The 21,632-nt window shown below is 44.6% G+C and overlaps 1 protein-coding gene across 1 annotated transcript in view; it reads left to right on the forward strand.

Moving 5' to 3' along the window:
* Positions 1-21,632, forward strand: part of lama5 (laminin, alpha 5) — a gene marked incomplete in the record, with an annotated part of 207,409 nt that overhangs the window by 137,435 nt on the left and 48,342 nt on the right. Inside the window, 16 exon segments of the mRNA XM_029720356.1 lie at positions 1-84; positions 985-1,125; positions 3,661-3,822; positions 6,365-6,472; positions 9,417-9,500; positions 10,963-11,193; positions 12,494-12,607; positions 16,286-16,416; positions 16,630-16,710; positions 16,915-17,129; positions 17,586-17,686; positions 18,849-19,032; positions 19,462-19,602; positions 19,913-20,064; positions 20,171-20,281; positions 20,876-20,987. The exon segment at positions 1-84 is cut by the window's left edge and continues 61 nt beyond it. Of these exon segments, the coding sequence (XP_029576216.1) occupies positions 1-84; positions 985-1,125; positions 3,661-3,822; positions 6,365-6,472; positions 9,417-9,500; positions 10,963-11,193; positions 12,494-12,607; positions 16,286-16,416; positions 16,630-16,710; positions 16,915-17,129; positions 17,586-17,686; positions 18,849-19,032; positions 19,462-19,602; positions 19,913-20,064; positions 20,171-20,281; positions 20,876-20,987 (2,152 nt within the window).

Below are 21,632 nucleotides of genomic sequence, written 5' to 3' on the forward strand. Positions count from 1 at the left end.
CCCAACTGTAGGCCATGTGACTGCAACGACGCGGCGACAGAGGAGGAAGTGTGTGACTCTTACACGGGACGATGCCTCTGCAAGGTCAGACCTGCTGTCCGTGTCCACACTCCCTGCTGTCCGTGTGAACTCCACCCTACTGTCTGTGTGAACTCCACCCTACTGTCTGTGTGAACTCCACTCTACTGTCCGTGTCCACACTCCCTGCTGTCTGTGTGAACTCCACCCTACTGTCTGTGTGAACTCCACTCTACTGTCTGTGTGAACTCCACCCTGCTGTCTGTGTGAACTCCACCCTACTGTCTGTGTGAACTCCACCCTACTGTCTGTGTGAACTCCACCCTACTGTCTGTGTGAACTCCACCCTGCTGTCTGTGTGAACTCCACCCTACTGTCTGTGTGAACTCCACCCTACTGTCCGTGTGAACTCCACCCTACTGTCCGTTTGAACTCCACCCTACTGTCTGTGTGAACTCCACCCTACTGTCTGTGTCCACACTCCCTACTGTCTGTGTGAACACCACTCTACTGTCTGTGTGAACTCCACCCTACTGTCTGTGTGAACTCCACCCTACTGTCCGTGTCCACACTCCCTACTGTCTGTGTGAACTCCACCCTACTGTCTGTGTGAACTCCACCCTACTGTCCGTGTCCACACTCCCTACTGTCTGTGTGAACTCCACCCTACTGTCTGTGTGAACTCCACCCTACTGTCTGTGTGAACTCCACCCTACTGTCTGTGTGAACTTTACTTTAATGTCAATATAAAATGTATTTCCTCTCTGTGCTACATAACATAATGAATCCTTTCTTTTAAAAAGGCTGGCCATTTATTCCCGTCCACCCTTAGATTGGTATTTAGAGGCAGATTAAGTTATTTCATTTTTCATGGTCCTTCGAGTTGGATATGTTCAACCAGGAAGCAGAATCTCACAAAGACGTTATTGGCCAATTAGCATACTTTCTCACTTTCCTTTTTTTCAGGAGAATGTCCAGGATGGTCATTGTGACCAGTGCAGAGTGGAGACCTTCTACCTTGACCCCACCAACCCTAAAGGCTGCACTTCCTGTTTCTGTTTCGGAGCCACCAACCGCTGTCGTAGCTCAGAGAAACGACGGACTGAGGTAGAGGACAGAGGGTTGTGCTTATAGTTTGTGTGTTTGCTCAACAGTTCCATATTTTGCAACTGACATAAAACTCAGATGTACTTTTTTGTGCTGAAACACAATTTAGCATGTTTTGAATCAATGCTGTGCGGTTTAACCTGTTCGTCTATGGATTTGCGTCCACGCCACATGGCATTGTAAAGTGTTTTGTTTGTTTTACATTGTAAAGTTTGTTTTACACGTATTAACGTTGTTTATGTGTAGTAATATGTAATGTGTATAATCCCCGAGTGATAGACATGATGGCCTGGGTGCAGTCAGACAGGAAGTGTTATATTAATGTTATATTATATTGTAATGTTATTATAACATCTCTATAGGTGATAGACATGATGGTCTGGGTGCAGTCAGACAGGAAGTGTTATATTAATGTTATATTATATTGTAATGTTATTATAACATCTCTATAGCTGATAGACATGATGGTCTGGGTGCAGTCAGACAGGAAGTGTTATGTTATATTATAATGTAATGTTATTATAACATCTCTATAGGTGATAGACATGATGGTCTGGGTGCAGTCAGACAGGAAGTGTTATATTATAATGTAATGTTATTATAACATCTCTATAGGTGATAGACATGATGGCCTGGGTGCAGTCAGACAGGAAGTGTTATATTAATGTTATATTATAATGTCATGTTATTATAACATCTCTATAGGTGATAGACATGATGGTCTGGGTGCAGTCAGACAGGAAGTGTTATATTAATGTTATATTATATTGTAATGTTATTATAACATCTCTATAGGTGATAGACATGATGGTCTGGGTGCAGTCAGACAGGAAGTGTTATATTAATCTTATATTATATTGTAATGTTATTATAACATCTCTATAGCTGATAGACATGATGGTCTGGGTGCAGTCAGACAGGAAGTGTTATGTTATATTATAATGTCATGTTATTATAACATCTCTATAGGTGATAGACATGATGGTCTGGGTGCAGTCAGACAGGAAGTGCTATGTTATATTATAATGTAATGTTATTATAACATCTCTATAGGTGATAGACATGATGGTCTGGGTGCAGTCAGACAGGAAGTGTTATATTAATGTTATATTATAATGTCATGTTATTATAACATCTCTATAGGTGATAGACATGATGGTCTGGGTGCAGTCAGACAGGAAGTGTTATGTTATATTATAATGTCATGTTATTATAACATCTCTATAGGTGATAGACATGATGGCCTGGGTGCAGTCAGACAGGAAGTGTTATGTTATATTATAATGTAATGTTATTATAACATCTCTATAGGTGATAGACATGATGGTCTGGGTGCAGTCAGACAGGAAGTGTTATCTTATATTATATTGTAATGTTATTATAACATCTCTATAGGTGATAGACATGATGGTCTGGGTGCAGTCAGACAGGAAGTGTTATATTAATGTTATATTATAATGTAATGTTATTATAACATCTCTATAGGTGTTGGACATGATGGTCTGGGTGCAGTCAGACAGGAAGTGTTATATTAATGTTATATTATAATGTCATGTTATTATAACATCTCTATAGGTGATAGACATGATGGTCTGGGTGCAGTCAGACAGGAAGTGTTATGTTATATTATAATGTAATGTTATTATAACATCTCTATAGGTGATAGACATGATGGCCTGGGTGCAGTCAGACAGGAAGTGTTATATTAATGTTATATTATAATGTAATGTTATTATAACATCTCTATAGGTGATAGACATGATGGTCTGGGTGCAGTCAGACAGGAAGTGTTATATTAATGTTATATTATAATGTAATGTTATTATAACATCTCTATAGGTGATAGACATGATGGTCTGGGTGCAGTCAGACAGGAAGTGTTATATTAATGTTATATTATAATGTAATGTTATTATAACATCTCTATAGGTGTTGGACATGATGGTCTGGGTGCAGTCAGACAGGAAGTGTTATATTAATGTTATATTATAATGTCATGTTATTATAACATCTCTATAGGTGATAGACATGATGGTCTGGGTGCAGTCAGACAGGAAGTGTTATGTTATATTATAATGTAATGTTATTATAACATCTCTATAGGTGATAGACATGATGGTCTGGGTGCAGTCAGACAGGAAGTGTTATATTAATGTTATATTATAATGTCATGTTATTATAACATCTCTATAGGTGATAGACATGATGGTCTGGGTGCAGTCAGACAGGAAGTGTTATGTTATATTATAATGTAATGTTATTATAACATCTCTATAGGTGATAGACATGATGGTCTGGGTGCAGTCAGACAGGAAGTGTTATATTAATGTTATATTATAATGTCATGTTATTATAACATCTCTATAGGTGATAGACATGATGGTCTGGGTGCAGTCAGACAGGAAGTGTTATGTTATATTATAATGTAATGTTATTATAACATCTCTATAGGTGATAGACATGATGGTCTGGGTGCAGTCAGACAGGAAGTGTTATGTTATATTATAATGTAATGTTATTATAACATCTCTATAGGTGATAGACATGATGGCCTGGGTGCTGCTGGGAGCAGACAGACAGGAAGTTCCTGTGACAGTATATCCTGGTCAGGATGTGGTGGAAGCGGACCTTAGTGATGTACCTGATGTCTACCAAGACCTCTTCTGGCACGCTCCTAGAACATACCTGGGAGACAAGGTACAGACAAAGACAGAGGACAGGAAGAGACAGAGAGGCCAGGAAGAAACAGAAGACAGGAAGAGACAGAGAGGACATGAAAAGACAGAAAGGACAGGAAAAGACAGAGAGGACATGAAAAGACAGAGAGGACAGGAAGAGACAGAAGACAGGAAGCGACAGAGACAAAGAGGTCAGGAAAAGACAGAGAGGACAGGAAGAGACAGAAGACAGGAAGAGAGAGAGAAGACAAGAAGAGACAGAGACAAAGAGGTCAGGAAAAGACAGAGAAGACAGGAAGAGACAGAAGACAGGAAGAGACAGAGAGGACAGGAAGAGACAGAGACAGAGAGGACAGGAAGAGACAGAAGACAGGAAGAGACAGAGACAGAAAGGACAGGAGGAGACAGAGAGGACAGGAAGAGACAAGCTGCTGGGGTGGGTGAATTAAATGCATCAGGGTTGGTGGTGAGGGTTTGCAGGAGCAAAAGGAGGCTACATCAGATTACACTAGTGCTAAGGACTATATATATATATATATATGTTCTGTCGCTTCCTGTCTTCTCTGCCTCTTCCTGTCTTCTCTGTCTCTTTCTGCCTCTTCCTTGTCTTCTTTGGCTCTTCCTGTCTCTTCCTGTCTTCTGTCTCTTCCTGTCTTCTGTGTCACTTCCTGTCTCTTCTCTGTCTCTTCCTGTCCTCTCTGTCTTTTCCTGTACTTTCTGTCTTTTCCTGTCCTCTCTGTCTTTTCCTGACCTCTTTGTCTCTGTCTCTTCCTGTCTTCTCTCTCTCTTCCTGTCTTCTGTCTCTTCCTGTCCTCTCTGTCTCTGTCTCTTCCTGTCGTCTGTCTCTTCCTGTCTTCTCTGTCTCTGTCTCTTCCTGTCCTCTCTGTCTCTTCCTGTCTTCTGTCTCTTCCTGTCTTCTCTGTCGTCTGTCTCTTCCTGTCGTCTGTCTCTTCCTGTCGTCTGTCTCTTCCTGTCTTCTCTGTCTCTGTCTCTTCCTGTCCTTTCTGTCTCTTCCTGTCCTCTCTGTCTCTTCCTGTCTTCTGTCTCTTCCTGTCTTCTCTGTCGTCTGTCTCTTCCTGTCTTCTCTGTCTCTGTCTCTTCCTGTCTTCTCTGTCTCTTCCTGTCTCTGTCTCTTCCTGTCCTTTCTGTCTCTTCCTGTCCTCTCTGTCTCTTCCTGTCTTCTGTCTCTTCCTGTCTTCTCTGTCGTCTGTCTCTTCCTGTCTTCTCTGTCTCTGTCTCTTCCTGTCTTCTCTGTCTCTTCCTGTCTCTGTCTCTTCCTGTCTCTGTCTCTTCCTGTCCTCTCTGTCGTCTGTCTCTTCCTGTCTTCTCTGTCTCTGTCTCTTCCTGTCTTCTCTGTCTCTTCCTGTCTCTGTCTCTTCCTGTCCTTTCTGTCTCTTCCTGTCCTCTCTGTCTCTTCCTGTCTTCTGTCTCTTCCTGTCTTCTCTGTCGTCTGTCTCTTCCTGTCTTCTCTGTCTCTTCCTGTCTTCTCTGTCTCTTCCTGTCTCTGTCTCTTCCTGTCTCTGTCTCTTCCTGTCCTCTCTGTCGTCTGTCTCTTCCTGTCTTCTCTGTCTCTGTCTCTTCCTGTCTTCTCTGTCTCTTCCTGTCTCTGTCTCTTCCTGTCCTTTCTGTCTCTTCCTGTCCTCTCTGTCTCTTCCTGTCTTCTGTCTCTTCCTGTCTTCTCTGTCGTCTGTCTCTTCCTGTCTTCTCTGTCTCTTCCTGTCTTCTCTGTCTCTTCCTGTCTCTGTCTCTTCCTGTCTCTGTCTCTTCCTGTCCTCTCTGTCGTCTGTCTCTTCCTGTCTTCTCTGTCTCTGTCTCTTCCTGTCTTCTCTGTCTCTTCCTGTCTCTGTCTCTTCCTGTCCTTTCTGTCTCTTCCTGTCCTCTCTGTCTCTTCCTGTCTTCTGTCTCTTCCTGTCTTCTCTGTCGTCTGTCTCTTCCTGTCTTCTCTGTCTCTGTCTCTTCCTGTCTTCTCTGTCTCTTCCTGTCTCTGTCTCTTCCTGTCTCTGTCTCTTCCTGTCTCTGTCTCTTCCTGTCTCTGTCTCTTCCTGTCTCTGTCTCTTCCTGTCTCTGTCTCTTCCTGTCGTCTGTCTCTTCCTGTCCTCTCTGTCAATATCGATCACTTTCTATCCCTTTATTGTTATTCCTCTCTTTCTTCTGTCTCGCTCTCCCGCTCTCCCTCTCCATCTCTCCTTCCCTCCCTCTCATCCCTCTCTCCCTCTCCATCTCTCCTTCCCTCCCTCTCCCTCTCTCCTTCCCTCCCTCTCCCTCTCTCCATCTCTCCTTCCCTCCCTCTCCCTCTGTCCCTCTCCCTCTCTCCTTCCCTCCCTCTCCCTCTCTCCCTCTCTCCATCTCTCCCTCTCTCCCTCTCTCCCTCTCTCCATCTCTCCCTCTCTCCCTCTCTCCCTCTCCCTCTCCATCTCTCCTTCCCTCCCTCTCCCTCTCTCCCTCTCTCCATCTCTCCCTCTCTCCCTCTCTCCCTCTCTCCCTCTCTCCCTCTCTCCCTCTCTCCCTCTCTCCATCTCTCCTTCCCTCCCTCTCATCCCTCTCTAACCATCTCTATTTAGGTATCATCTTATGGAGGGTATCTGCGGTATCGTCTGCACACTCAGACTATGAGAGGAGATGTTCTCTCTCTGCCCGCTGAAGCCTCTCGACCTGACGTCATTCTCAAGGTACACATCCCACCACAGGGACCATGCTTTACACCTAAACACAGTAGAATGATGTTAACGCCAAAGTAGTACTTGGTATCCTTTGAAGCGTCTGAAATAAAGTATGAAGTATGTAAACCTTGTTCCTACCAGTTAAGAGATCAGAGATCTGGTTCAATTCTGCTCAAAAGAAAGATGTGCTTGTGTTGTTGAAATGCTTTGTGTACAGAGCCTTATGAAAGTATTCAGACCCCTTGACTTTTACCACATTTTGTTACGTTATAGGCATTTTCTAAAATGGATTAAATAGTTTTTTCCCCTTATCAATCTACACACAATACCCCATAATGACAAAGCAAAAACAGGTTTTTAGACATTTTTGTGAATAAAAAAACATTTAAAAAAACTATCACATTTACATAAGTATTCAGACAGTTTACTTTGTTGAAGCACCTTTGGCAGCGATTACAGCCTTGAGTCTTCTTGGGTATGACGATACAAAGGTTGGCACACCTGTATTTGGGGAGTTTCTTCCATTCTTCTCTGCAGATCCTCTCAAGCTCTGTCAGGTTAGATTGGGAGTGTTGCTGCACAGGTATTTTCAGGTCTCTCCAGAGATGTTCGATCGGGTTCAAGTCCGGGCTCTGACTGGGCCACTGAAGGACATTCAGAGACTTGTCCCGAAGCCAATCCTGCGTTGTCTTGGCTGTGTGCTTAGAGTCGTTGTCCTGTTGGAAGGTGAACAGTCGCCACAGTCTGAGGTCCTGAGCGCTCTGGAGCAGGTTTTCATCAAGGATCTCTGTACTTTGCTCCGTTCATCTTTGCCTCGATCCTGACTAGTCTCCCAGTCCTTGCCGCTGAAAAACGTCCCCACATGATGCTGCCACCACCATGCTTCACCGTAGGGATGGTGCCAGGTTTCCTCCAGACGTGACGCTTGGCATTCAGGCCAAAGAGCTTAATCTTGGTTTCATCAGACCAAAGAATCTTGTTTCTTATGGTCTGAGAGTCCTTTAGGTGCCTTTTGGCAAACTACAAGCGGGCTGTCATGTGCCTTTTACTGAGGAGTGGCTTCCGTCTGGCCACTCTACCATAAATGTCTGATTGGGTGCTGCAGAGATGGTTGTCCTTCTGGAAGGTTCTCCCATCTCCACAGAGGAACTCTGGAGCTCTGTCAGAGTGACCATCGGGTTCTTGGTCACCTCCCAGACCAAGGCCCTTCTCCCCCGATTGCTCAGTTTGGCCGGGCGGCCAGTTCTAGGAAGAGTCTTGGTGGTTCCAAACTTCTTCCATTTAAGAATGATGGAGGCCACTGTGTTCTTGGGGACCTTCAATGCTGCAGAAATGTTTTGATACCCTTCCCCAGATCTGTGCCTCGACACAATCCTGTCTCTGAGCTCTACGGACAATTCCTTCGACCTCATGGCTTGGTTTTTTTCTTTGACATGCACTGTCACCTGTAGGACCTTATATAGACAGGTGTGCGCCTTTCCAAATCGAGTCTCATAGCAAAGGGTCTGAATACTTATGTAAATAAGGTATTTCTGTTAATTATTTTTAATAAATTAGCGAACATTTCTAAAAACCATGTTTTTAGATTGATGAGGGGGAGAAAAGTAATTTAGTCAATTTTAGAATAAGACTGTAAAGTAACAAAATGTGGAAAAAGTCAAGGGGTCTGAATACTTTCCAAATGCACTGTATGAATTTCTCAGTCAACTGATGAGCTATTCTCATTAATATTAACTACCAGTAAGGCTGGTTAATCCCTGTTGATTAATGTAGCTGTTCTCATTAATATTAACTACCAGTAAGGCTGGTTAATCCCTGTTGATTAATGTAGCTGTTCTCATTAACATTAACTACCAGTAAGGCTGGTTAATCCCTGTTGATAATGTAGCTGTTCTCATTCACATTAACTACCAGTAAGGCTGGTTAATCCCTGTTGATAATGTAGCTGTTCTCATTCACATTAACTACCAGTAAGGCTGGTTAATCCCTGTTGATAATGTAGCTGTTCTCATTCACATTAACTACCAGTAAGGCTGGTTAATCCCTGTTGATAATGTAGCTGTTCTCATTCACATTAACTACCAGTAAGGCTGGTTAATCCCTGTTGATAATGTAGCTGTTCTCATTCACATTAACTACCAGTAAGGCTGGTTAATCCCTGTTGATAATGTAGCTGTTCTCATTCACATTAACTACCAGTAAGGCTGGTTAATCCCTGTTGATAATGTAGCTGTTCTCATTCACATTAACTACCAGTAAGGCTGGTTAATCCCTGTTGATAATGTAGCTGTTCTCATTCACATTAACTACCAGTAAGGCTGGTTAATCCCTGTTGATAATGTAGCTGTTCTCATTAACATTAACTACCAGTAAGGCTGGTTAATCCCTGTTGATAATGTAGCTGTTCTCATTAACTACCAGTAAGGCTGGTTAATCCCTATTGATAATGTAGCTGTTCTCATTCACATTAACTACCAGTAAGGCTGGTTAATCGCTGTTGATAATGTAGCTGTTCTCATTCACATTAACTACCAGTAAGGCTGGTTAATCCCTGTTGATAATGTAGCTGTTCTCATTAACATTAACTACCAGTAAGGCTGGTTAATCCCTGTTGATAATGTAGCTGTTCTCATTAACATTAACTACCAGTAAGGCTGGTTAATCCCTGTTGATAATGTAGCTGTTCTCATTAACATTAACTACCAGTAAGGCTGGTTAATCCCTATTGATAATGTAGCTGTTCTCATTAACATTAACTACCAGTAAGGCTGGTTAATCCCTGTTGATAATGTAGCTGTTCTCATTAACATTAACTACCAGTAAGGCTGGTTAATCCCTGTTGATAATGTAGCTGTTCTCATTAACATTAACTACCAGTAAGGCTGGTTAATCACTGTTGATAATGGTTGTGCGTCTGATAGTAAAGACTGTGTGTGTGTCTCTGTGTCTCCAGGGTAACCAGATGACCCTGGTGTTTATGGAGAGAGCATATTCTTCACCTGAAGAACCACACCTGGGGATCGTCCACATGGTGGAGGTAGGACACTGACCACCTGAGGATAGTCCACATGGTGGAGGTAGGACACTGACCACCTGGGGACAGTCCACATGGTGGAGGAGGGACACTGACCACCTGGGGATAGTCCACATGGTGGAGGAACACTGACCACCTGGGGACAGTCCACATGGTGGAGGAGGGACACTGACCACCTGGGGATAGTCCACATGGTGGAGGTAGGACACTGACCACCTGGGGATAGTCCAAATGGTGGAGGGACACTGACCTGACCACCTGGGGACAGTCCACGTGGTGGAGGGACACTGACCTGACCACCTGGGGACAGTCCACATGGTGGAGGAGGGACACTGACCACCTGGGGATAGTCCACATGGTGGAGGTAGGACACTGACCACCTGGGGACAGTCCACATGGTGGAGGAGGGACACTGACCACCTGGGGATAGTCCACATGGTGGAGGTAGGACACTGACCACCTGGGGATAGTCCACATGGTGGAGGGACACTGACCACCTGGGGATAGTCCACATGGTGGAGGGACACTGACCTGACCACCTGGGGATAGTCCACATGGTGGAGGTGGGACACTGACCACCTGGGGATAGTCCACATGGTGGAGGGACACTGACCTGACCACCTGGGGACAGTCCACATGGTGGAGGAGGGACACTGACCACCTGGGGATAGTCCACATGGTGGAGGTAGGACACTGACCACCTGGGGATAGTCCACATGGTGGAGGGACACTGACCTGACCACCTGGGGACAGTCCACATGGTGGAGGAGGGACACTGACCACCTGGGGATAGTCCACATGGTGGAGGTAGGACACTGACCACCTGGGGATAGTCCACATGGTGGAGGGACACTGACCACCTGGGGACAGTCCACATGGTGGAGGAGGGACACTGACCACCTGGGGATAGTCCACATGGTGGAGGTAGGACACTGACCACCTGGGGATAGTCCACATGGTGGAGGGACACTGACCACCTGGGGATAGTCCACATGGTGGAGGGACACTGACCACCTGGGGATAGTCCAAATGGTGGAGGGACACTGACCACCTGGGGATAGTCCACATGGTGGAGGGACACTGACCACCTGGGGATAGTCCACATGGTGGAGGGACACTGACCACCTGGGGATAGTCCACATGGTGGAGGGACACTGACCACCTGGGGATGGGGTTTTGGACATAAATATGAACTTTATCGAGCAAAACATACATGTATTGTGTAACATGAAGTCCTATGAGTGCCAGTGGGTTAAACTGCCTTGTTCAGGAGCAGAACGACAGATTTTTACCTTGTCAGCTCGGGAGATTCGATCTAGCAACCTTTCGGTTACTGGCCGAACACTCTAACCTCTAGGCTACCTGCCGCCAACATCATAATACCCATGCCTACTCTCACCCCCATCTCTCTCTCTCTCTCTCTCACCCCCGTCTCTCTCTCTCTCCCTCCCTCTCTACCCCCCAGGGAAGTTTCCACCACGCCCGGACGGGTAGCGTGGTGTCTAGAGAGGAACTGATGATGGTTCTGGTGGGTTTAGAGTCTCTCCAGATCAGAGCTCTCCACTCCCAGTCTGCCCACACTGTGTCGCTACGCGGGGTTGTGCTGGAGGGAGCACAGACCCTGCCCACGGGGCGACATGCCAACAGCGTAGAGATCTGCCTCTGTCCTGCTAACTACCAGGGAGACTCCTGCCAGGTTGGTGTTAGTAATGTGTTCTAAATGTGTTATTACTGGGTTATTACTGGGTTATTACTGGGTTATTACTAGGACGATGTTAGGACTATGTTAGGAGGATGTTAGGACTGGGTTATGTTGTTCATGTTATTACTGAACTATTACTATGTTATTAACAGGTTAAAACTATGTTAGGACTATTTTAGGATGATGTTATGACTGGGTTATGTTATTCATATGTTATTAATGTGTTATTACTAAAACATTTCTGGGTTATTACTGGGTTACTAACCATAGCCCAACAGCGTAGAGATCTGCTTCTGTCCCGGTAACTACCAGGGAGACTCCTGCCAGGGAGACTCCTGCCAGGGAGACTCCTGCCAGGGAGACTCCTGCCAGGGAGACTCCTGCCAGGGAGACTCCTGCCAGGTTGGAATGGGATGGCTGATTAGTACTGTGTTATTACTGTGTTACTAACCCAGTCAGGTTGGAATGGGTTGGCTGATTAGTACTGTGTTATTACTGTGTTACTAACCCAGCCAGGTCAGATCACAGCCAGCTGACTGTTTAATATACATGTGGGTACTACTGTATGTTATTACATTGCTGGATACTTAAATCAGGATTTGTTTTTAGGTTTTTACTTCAGATATCCCAACCTTATAGTTTGGTGTGATAAACAATGATTATATGTCCGCAGATTTGTCCATGCAGATAGGAATCAAGTCAGAATCTCAGTCTCAGTTTATTTCTGTCTCCCTGCTCTCCCTCACCTTCTCTCTGTCCCCCTGCTCTCCCTCACATTCTCTCTCTCCCTCACCTTCTCTCTCTCCCTCCCCCTGCTCTCCCTCACCTTCTCTCTCTCCCTCACCTTCTCCCTCTCCCTGCTCTCCCTCACCTTCTCTCTCTCCCTCACCTTCTCCCTCCCCCTGCTCTCCCTCACCTTCTCTCTCTCCCTCCCCCTGCTCTCCCTCACCTTCTCTCTCTCCCTCACCTTCTCTCTCTCCCTCACCTTCTCTCTCTCCCTCTCCCTGCTCTCCCTCACCTTCTCTCTCTCCCTCTCCCTGCTCTCCCTCACCTTCTCTCTGTCCCCCTGCTCTCCCTCACCTTCTCTCTCTCCCTCACCTTCTCTCTGTCCCCCTGCTCTCCCTCACCTTCTCTCTCTCCCTCTCCCTGCTCTCCCTCACCTTCTCTCTCTCCCTCACCTTTGATCTCTCCCCCTGCTCTCCCTCACCTTCTCTCTCTGCCTCACCTTCTATCTCTCCCCTGCTATCCCTCTCATCTTCTCTCTCTTCTCCCCCTCCTATAACTAAAACTCCAGCAATGTGCTCCAGGGTACTACAGAGACACTAAAGGTCTGTTCCTGGGGAAGTGTGTTCCCTGCAACTGTAATGGCCACTCTGACCAGTGTCTGGACGGGTCTGGAGTCTGTGAAGTGAGTGCTGCTTGTTTATACCAATCACAAAGATTCTTTACATCAATCGCAAACAAAAATGCAAAATGTAATTCGTAGGTTTCTCCTGGATGGATCAGGAAGTTGTAGCACAATGGAAGATGCAGACTCTCATCTCTCTGTAATCAACTGTTAATGACATGAATATGTTGGCTTTCCAGCTGAATTATAGTCAGTACCACTATAACTGTAGTCAGTACTAGAACTGTAGTCAGTACCACTAGAACTGTAGTCAGTACTGTAACTGTAGTCAGTACCACTAGAACTGTAGTCAGTACCACTATAACTGTAGTCAATACCACTAGAACTGTAGTCAGTACCACTATAACTGTAGTCAGCACTATAACTGTAGTCAGTACTATAACTGTAGTCAGTACTATAACACCACTATAACTGTAGTCAGTACTATAACTGTAGTCAGTACTATAACTGTAGTCAGTACTATAACACCACTATAACTGTAGTCAGTACTAGAACTGTAGTCAGTACCACTATAACTGTAGTCAGTATTATAACTGTAGTCAGTACCACTATAACAGTAGTCAGTACTAGAACTGTAGTCAGTACTTTAACACCACTAGAACTGTAGTCAGTACTAGAACTGTAGTCAGTACTAGAACTGTAGTCAGTACTAGAACTGTAGTCAGTACTATAACACCACTATAACTGTAGTCAGTACTATAACACCACTATAACTGTAGTCAGTACAATAACTGTAACTGTAGTCAGTATTATAACTGTAGTCAGTACTATAACTGTAGTCAGTACTATAACTGTAGTCAGTACTATAACACCACTATAACTGTAGTCAGTAATATAATTGTAGTCAGTACTATAACACCACTATAACTGTAGTCAGTACTATAACTGTAGTCAGTACTATAACTGTAGTCAGTACCACTATAACTGTAGTCAGTACTATAACTGTAGTCAGTACTATAACTGTAGTCAGTACCACTATAACTGTAGTCAGTACTAGAACTGTAGTCAGTACCACTATAACTGTAGTCAGTACCACTATAACTGTAGTCAGTACTATAACTGTAGTCAGTACCATAACTGTAGTCAGTACTATAACTGTATTCAGTACCACTATAACTGTAGTCAGTACTATAACTGTAGTCAGTACTATAACTGTAGTCAGTACTATAACTGTAGTCAGTACCACTATAACTGTAGTCAGTACCACTATAACTGTAGTCAGCACTATAATTGTAGTCAGTACCACTATAACTGTAGTCAGTACTATAACACCACTATAACTGTAGTCAGTACTAGAACTGTAGTCAGTACTATAACACCACTATAACTGAAGTCAGTACCACTATAACTGTGGTCAGTACTATAACTGTAGTCAGTACCACTAGAACTGTAGTCAGTACTAGAACTGTAGTCAGTACTATAACACCACTATAACTGTAGTCAGTACTATAACTGTAGTCAGTACCACTATAACTGTAGTCAGTACTAGAACTGTAGTCAGTACTAGAACTGTAGTCAGTACTAGAACTGTAGTCAGTACCACTATAACTGTAGTCAGTACTATAACACCACTATAACTGTAGTCAGTACTAGAACTGTAGTCAGTACCACTATAACTGTAGTCAGTACCACTATAACTGTAGTCAGTACTTGAACTGTAGTCAGTACTATAACTGTAGTCAGTACTATAACACCACTATAACTGTAGTCAGTACTATAACTGTAGTCAGTACTATAACTGTAGTCAGTACTATAACTGTAGTCAGTAGTATAACACCACTATAACTGTAGTCAGTACTATAACTGTAGTCAGTACTATAACTGTAGTCAGTACTATAACTGTATTCAGTACCACTATAACTGTAGTCAGTACTATAACTGTAATCAGTACTATAACTGTAGTCAGTACTATAACACCACTATAACTTTAGTCAGTACTATAACTGTAGTCAGTACCACTATAACTGTAGTCAGTACCACTATAACTGTAGTCAGCACTATAATTGTAGTCAGTACCACTATAACTGTAGTCAGTACTATAACACCACTATAACTGTAGTCAGTACTAGAACTGTAGTCAGTACTATAACACCACTATAACTGTAGTCAGTACCACTATAACTGTAGTCAGAACCACTTTAACTGTAGTCAGTACCACTATAACTGTAGTCAGTACTATAACTGTAGTCAGTACCACTAGAACTGTAGTCAGTACTAGAACTGTAGTCAGTACTATAACACCACTATAACTGTAGTCAGTACTATAACTGTAGTCAGTACCACTAGAACTGTAGTCAGTACTAGAACTGTAGTCAGTACTAGAACTGTAGTCAGTACTAGAACTGCAGTCAGTACCACTATAACTGTAGTCAGTACTATAACACCACTATTACTGTAGTCAGTACTATAACTGTAGTCAGTACTATAACTGTAGTCAGTACTATAACACCACTATAACTGTAGTCAGTACTAGAACTGTAGTCAGTACCACTATAACTGTAGTCAGTACTATAACTGTAGTCAGTACTATAACTGTATTCAGTACTATAACTGTAATCAGTACTATAACTGTAGTCAGCACTATAACTGTAGTCAGTACTATAACACCACTATAACTGTAGTCAGTACTATAACTGTAGTCAGTACTATAAACCCCCTGGAACCTCTGGGAACATCATCATGGCTGACAGACTGTTTTAACTACTGCCTCTGGGAACAGCATCATGGCTGACAGACTGTTTTAACTACTGCCTCTGGGAACAGCATCATGGCTGACAGACTGTTTTAACTACTGCCTCTGGGAACATCATCATAACTGACAGACTGTTTTAACTACTGCCTCTGGGAACAGCATCATGGCTGATAGACTGTTTTAACTACTGCCTCTGGGAACAGCATCATGGCTGACAGACTGTTTTAACTACTGCCTCTGGGAACAGCATCATGGCTGACAGACTGTTTTAACTACTGCCTCTGGGAACAGCATCATGGCTGACAGACTGTTTTAACTACTGCCTCTGGGAACAGCATTATGGCTGACAGACTGTTTTAACTACTGCCTCTGGGAACAGCATCATGGCTGACAGACTGTTTTATCTACTGCCTCTGGGAACTGCATCATGGCTGACAGACTGTTTTAACTACTGCCTCTGGGAACAGCATCATGGCTGACAGACTGTTTTAACTACTGCCTCTGGGAACAGCATTATGGCTGACAGACTGTTTTAACTACTGCCTCTGGGAACAGCATCATGGCTGACAGACTGTTTTATCTACTGCCTCTGGGAACTGCATCATGGCTGACAGACTGTTTTAACTACTGCCTCTGGGAACAGCATCATGGCTGACAGACTGTTTTAACTACTGCCTCTGGGAACAGCATTATGGCTGACAGACTGTTTTAACTACTGCCTCTGGGAACAGCATCATGGCTGACAGACTGTTTTATCTACTGCCTCTGGGAACTGCATCATGGCTGACAGACTGTTTTAACTACTGCCTCTGGGAACAGCATCATGGCTGACAGACTGTTTTAACTGCTGCCTCTGGGAACTGAAATTGGGATTTTCTCCAAGTTTATGACTCAAATAATCATTGATTTATTACCAGAAAAATCATTGTGTTTTAATGTCTGTGTTTTGTTAGGTGTATATGTTGATGTGTTGATGTTTCTCTCAGAACTGTCAACACAACAGGGCTGGAGACCACTGTGAGAAATGTCAAGGTGGTTTCCATGGTAACAACTCTCTAGATGGACAAACCCTCTCCTGTGACACATGCCCCTGTCCTCTGCAGGTGTCCTCCAACAAGTCAGTAACCTCTCCTTTCCTCTCCTCTCTTCTTCTCTTTTCTACCCCTGTTCTCTGCAGGTGTCCTCCAACAAGTCAGTAACCTCTCCTTTCCTCTCCTCTCACAGATCCTCTCTTTGCTCAGCTGTTACTTATTGTAGAAACTGTAGATTGGTAGATTGGTTTGTGTCTCTGACTACAGCTCCTGGCTGCTACCTCTTCTCTCCTGTGTAGTTTTGCCGTGGGCTGTGTGGAGAAACTCAGCAGGATGCAGTGTCTGTGTATGCCTGGCTACGCTGGGCCCCAGTGTCAAAGGTCAGCAGTCCACTCAATGATGAAATCAGCTTTACTATATAACAATCTTGCCATGTGTACACAAGTTGAACTAACAGTGAAGAGAGCAGTTTTTATGAAAAAAAGTCTCATACTTCATTTGTTTGATGACCTGAACAAACACACCTGTGTCCAATCCACGCTCTGACCCCTCCTCCTCCTCATTCTGTCTCTACCCTCCTTCAGGTGTGCTCCCGGTTTCTACGGCAACCCCGTGGTTATTGGCAGCAAGTGCCAGCTCTGCCATTGCCATGACAACACGGACCCCAACATGCTGTTCAGCGACTGTGACGGGCTGACGGGCGAGTGTCACAACTGCATGCACAACACCGCCGGGATGCACTGCGAGATCTGTGCCCCCGGTTTCTACGGTGACGCCGTCACCGCCAGGAACTGCACCAGTAAGACCAACCTGGCCCGGTCGGACAATAAACACAGACACACACTTGAGCACACGGATGTGCTCATGCAAATGCACACACACACACACACACACACACACACACACACACACACACACACACACACACACACACACACACACACACACACACACACACACAGGTCTGTACGTGTTAATGCACGTGCCATCACAGATACACACACAAACACACATACACACAAATCCACACACACACACATCCATACCCTCTCTAGCCTAATCCCAGTTCACATAGCCTCTAACTTCCACTAAATGTATTTCTCTTTAATCCAGGAAGTCTCAAAAATGAGTTATTTTCACCACAAGGTCTTAACCTCGTTAATAAGAAGGGTTAACAAATCACTTCCTCTGTGTGAGACGGTTTCCGGTCAGTCGTCTCTGCAGTTATCTCCCCATCTCTCTCTTATTTACCCAGGATGCAACTGCTCTCCCTGTGGCACAGCTTCATGTAACCGTCACACAGGACAATGTCAATGTAAACAAGGTGTGACTGGACCACACTGTGACCGCTGCCAGGTAGGTACTGAACTCAGTTATCATCAGAGACCCCTGGCAGGTAGGTACTGAACTCAGTTATCATCAGAGACCCCTGCCAGGTATGTACTGAACTCAGTTATCATCAGAGACCCCTGCCAGGTAGGTACTGAACTCAGTTATCATCAGAGACCCCTGCCAGGTATATACTGAACTCAGTTATCATCAGAGACCCCTGCCAGGTACATACTGAACTCAATTATCATCAGAGACCCCTGCCAGGTAGGTACTGAACTCAGTTATCATCAGAGACCCCTGCCAGGTAGGTACTGAACTCAGTTATCATCAGAGACCCCTGCCAGGTATGTACTGAACTCAGTTATCATCAGAGACCCCTGCCAGGTATGTACTGAACTCAGTTATCATCAGACCCCTGCCAGGTAGGTACTGAACTCAGTTATCATCAGACCCCTGCCAGGTATGTACTGAACTCAGTTATCATCAGAGACCCCTGCCAGGTACATACTGAACTCAGTTATCATCAGAGACCCCTGCCAGGTATGTACTGAACTCAGTTATCATCAGAGACCCCTGCCAGGTAGGTACTGAACTCAGTTATCATCAGAGACCCCTGCCAGGTAGGTACTGAACTCAGTTATCATCAGAGACCCTTGCCAGGTACGTACTGAACTCAGTTATCATCAGAGACCCCTGCCAGGTAGGTACTGAACTCAGTTATCATCAGAGACCCTGCCAGGTACATACTGAACTCAGTTATCATCAGAGACCCCTGCCAGGTAGGTACTGAACTGTCTATCTAACCTCACACTACTGACTTTGTCCAAATACTCTCAATATTGCACTCAGCTGACTGTCGTTCAGTCAATCAAGTCATTCACAGTAACTGACTGTCTTTCAGTCAAGGTCTTGGCCTGCTGTCTATGTCCTCTCCTCATTGGGCTCCCGAGTGGCGCAGCGGTCTAAGGCACTGCATCACAGTGCTAGAGGCATCACTACAGACCCTGGTTCGATTCCAAGTTCTATCACAACTGGCTGTGATCGGTAGTCCCATAGGGCGGTGCACAATTGTCCCAGTGCCGTTAGAGTTTGGCCTGGGTTAAGGCTGCCATTGTAAATAAGAATTTGTTCTTAACTGACTTGCCTAGTTAAATAAAAACAATTGTATGTTTGTGTTTTTCCACAGGACGGTGCGTTTGGCTACGAGTCGTGCTCCGGATGTCGTCGTTGTGACTGTGACGCGGCGGCGGCCCAGGTCCAACCATGTGACCCCGGGAACGGGTCGTGTGCCTGCCAACCAGGGATCAGTGGACCTAACTGTCGCCATTGTGCCCCTGGGTACTGGGACTACAGCCCTGAGGGATGCAGGAGTGAGTTAAACCATAGAGAAAAGATGGTGATGATGCTGACTGACTAGCAGGGGGAGAGACGACATTATTAGTTTCAATAGTTTGTTTTCTTCTTCACCTTCAATGGATTGTTGATGGCTAACTAAATTTGAAACCCCACCTCTTTAAGGAATACCTAGGATAGGATATAGTAATCCTTCTAACCCCCCTCCCCCCCCAAAAAAGATATAGATGCACTATTGTAAAGTGGTTGTTCCACTGGATATCATAAGGTGAATTCACCAATTTGTAAGTCGCTCTGGATAAGAGCGTCTGCTAAATGACTTAAATGTAAAATGTATGGTTTTTTTTTAACGTTTTTTTTTTTTTAAGTATTGCTTCTCTTGCTGTTCCCCGTGGTCCTCTAACAGATATTTATAATGGTGTCTGCTTTCTTCCCTGTGTGTTCAGAGTGTCAGTGTAAGCACGGCCGCTGTGACCCTCGCACAGGGGAGTGTCACTGTGGAGACGGCTTGACAGGCAAACAGTGTGACAGCTGTTCCCGTAGATACAGTGTTCCTGTACAGCACGGACGTGACATGACCTGTGAACGTGAGTAGTGACCTAGACAACGGGGGGACTAAGGAGAGGCTGAAATGAGCTGTTTAGTATCAATGTAACACTCTGAAAAATATCAGCTTATAACTTCTAGAGGACATTTTAACGTTTCAGCAGCGACCTGCAAACACAGTGTTGTGATGGACGTGTTAAGAGAGAGTGTGTGTGTGTGTGTGTGTGTGTGTGTGTGTGTGTGTGTGTGTGTGTGTGTGTGTGTGTGTGTGTGTGTGTGTGTGTGTGTGTGTGTGTGTGTGTGTGTGTGTGTGTGTGTGTGATAATGTGTGTCTTGTTTGTGTCCTTGCAGCATGTGACAGCTGTGTTGTAGTCCTGTTGAAGGATCTAGACGGTATGAATGACAACTTTGCCTCCGTGGCTCATCACCTGATCAGCCTGAACGCCTCCTCTATAACCTGGGCTCAGCTAAACAACCTCAGCAGATCCATGAACGATATCGCTGTGAGTACATAAACACTGAATACTCACACTCTTCACAAAGCAACACACTATTTCTTCTAACTCCTTCTTCGGCTGTGCACTCATCGAAAGTACCTCTGTTACCCAGAATGCCGTAGAGAACTACAGCAATACTCTGGATGAGAGCAGTAATAGAGTGGACATGTTGGAGGGAGAGTTCATCAACATCAATTCAGACATCAATGACCTGGAGGAGAAGGTGATCACCATTACTCTAAGTAACTTTATCCTCTCTCTCTCTCTCTCTCTCTCTCTCTCTCTCTCTCTCTGTCTCTGTCTCTCTCTCTCTCTCTGTCTCTCTCTCTCTCTCTCTCTCTCTCTCTCTCTCTCTCTGTCTCTCTCTCTCTCTGTCTCTCCTCTCTCTCTCTCTCTCTCTCTCTCTCTCTCTCTCTCTCTCTCTCTCTCTCTCTCTCCCTCTCTCTCTCTCTCTCTCTCTCTGTCTCTCGCTCTCTCTCTCTCTCGCTCTCTCTCTCTCGCTCTCTCTCTCTCTCTCTCTCTCTCTCTCTCGCTCTCTCGTTCTCTCTCGTTCTTTCTCTCTCTCGTTCTCGCTCTCTCTCGCACGCTCTCGCTCTCTCTCTCGTTCTCTCTCTCTACCCGTCTCTCTCTTTTAAAACATATGCATTAATTTTCTTTTTTATAACGTATTTATTCATTATTTGTTACAGTCAACTACTCCAAAACTAGTGTTCAGTAATTCACGCAGTAGTGTATCCAACCAGTATAAGTTAGGCACTAAGGTTGACTGTAACATCCAACAGTATGTTGAACTGATGTAATGTCGTCCTCCGGCCAGGTGGTGGCGACAGCAGGCAAAGCAAACACTCTGGAGGACAGCGCCACTAACACCCATCAGAGAGCCCAGGACCTGCTCTCGCACATCAAGAGCATCATGGGAGAGGTGAAAGGTAGGTGTATAGAGCTCACCAGCTAGTCGTCCTAATCCCCAAGCTGACCGAAGTGAAAAATCTGTCCATGTGCCCTTGAGCAAAGGGCACTTAACCCCGTTTGATCTGGATAAGAGCGTCTGGTCAATGTAAAATGTGTTTGTTTTGTATTACATAAACTTTCAAATTCCCAAAAAGTGACGTTAGCTGATGAAGATGATGTCATAGAACAAACCATATAAGATCACCTAAGGTCTCCTAAGATCACTTAAGGTCTCCTAAGGTCACCCAAGGTCTCCCAAGGTCTCCTAAGATCACCTAAGATCACCACAGACCTTATTTTCGGCGTTTATCCAAAATCCCTCCAAAAACCACATTAATTTTGCCATGGACTTTGAGCATCAAACTATGGTAGTGTTAGGGCCTACAAAAACATGCCTTTACTATTGCTCTCCATAGACATTAATGTATAGAGAACCTCTCTTTAAGACCTCTAAGAATTGTCCGTCCCTGTGAAACATCTATGGCCCTGGAACCATCGCCTGAGCTCATATTGTACATATGAGTCGTCGGATGTCTTATTTGGTTGTTATGAAGTGTACCCATTAAACACAAGGAGTGATTGTTACTCTTACAGATGTATATATTTGGTTGTTATGAAGTGTA

This window comes from Salmo trutta, chromosome 28 (genome assembly GCF_901001165.1).
Source record: "Salmo trutta chromosome 28, fSalTru1.1, whole genome shotgun sequence".
Classification (NCBI taxonomy): Eukaryota; Metazoa; Chordata; class Actinopteri; order Salmoniformes; family Salmonidae; genus Salmo; species Salmo trutta.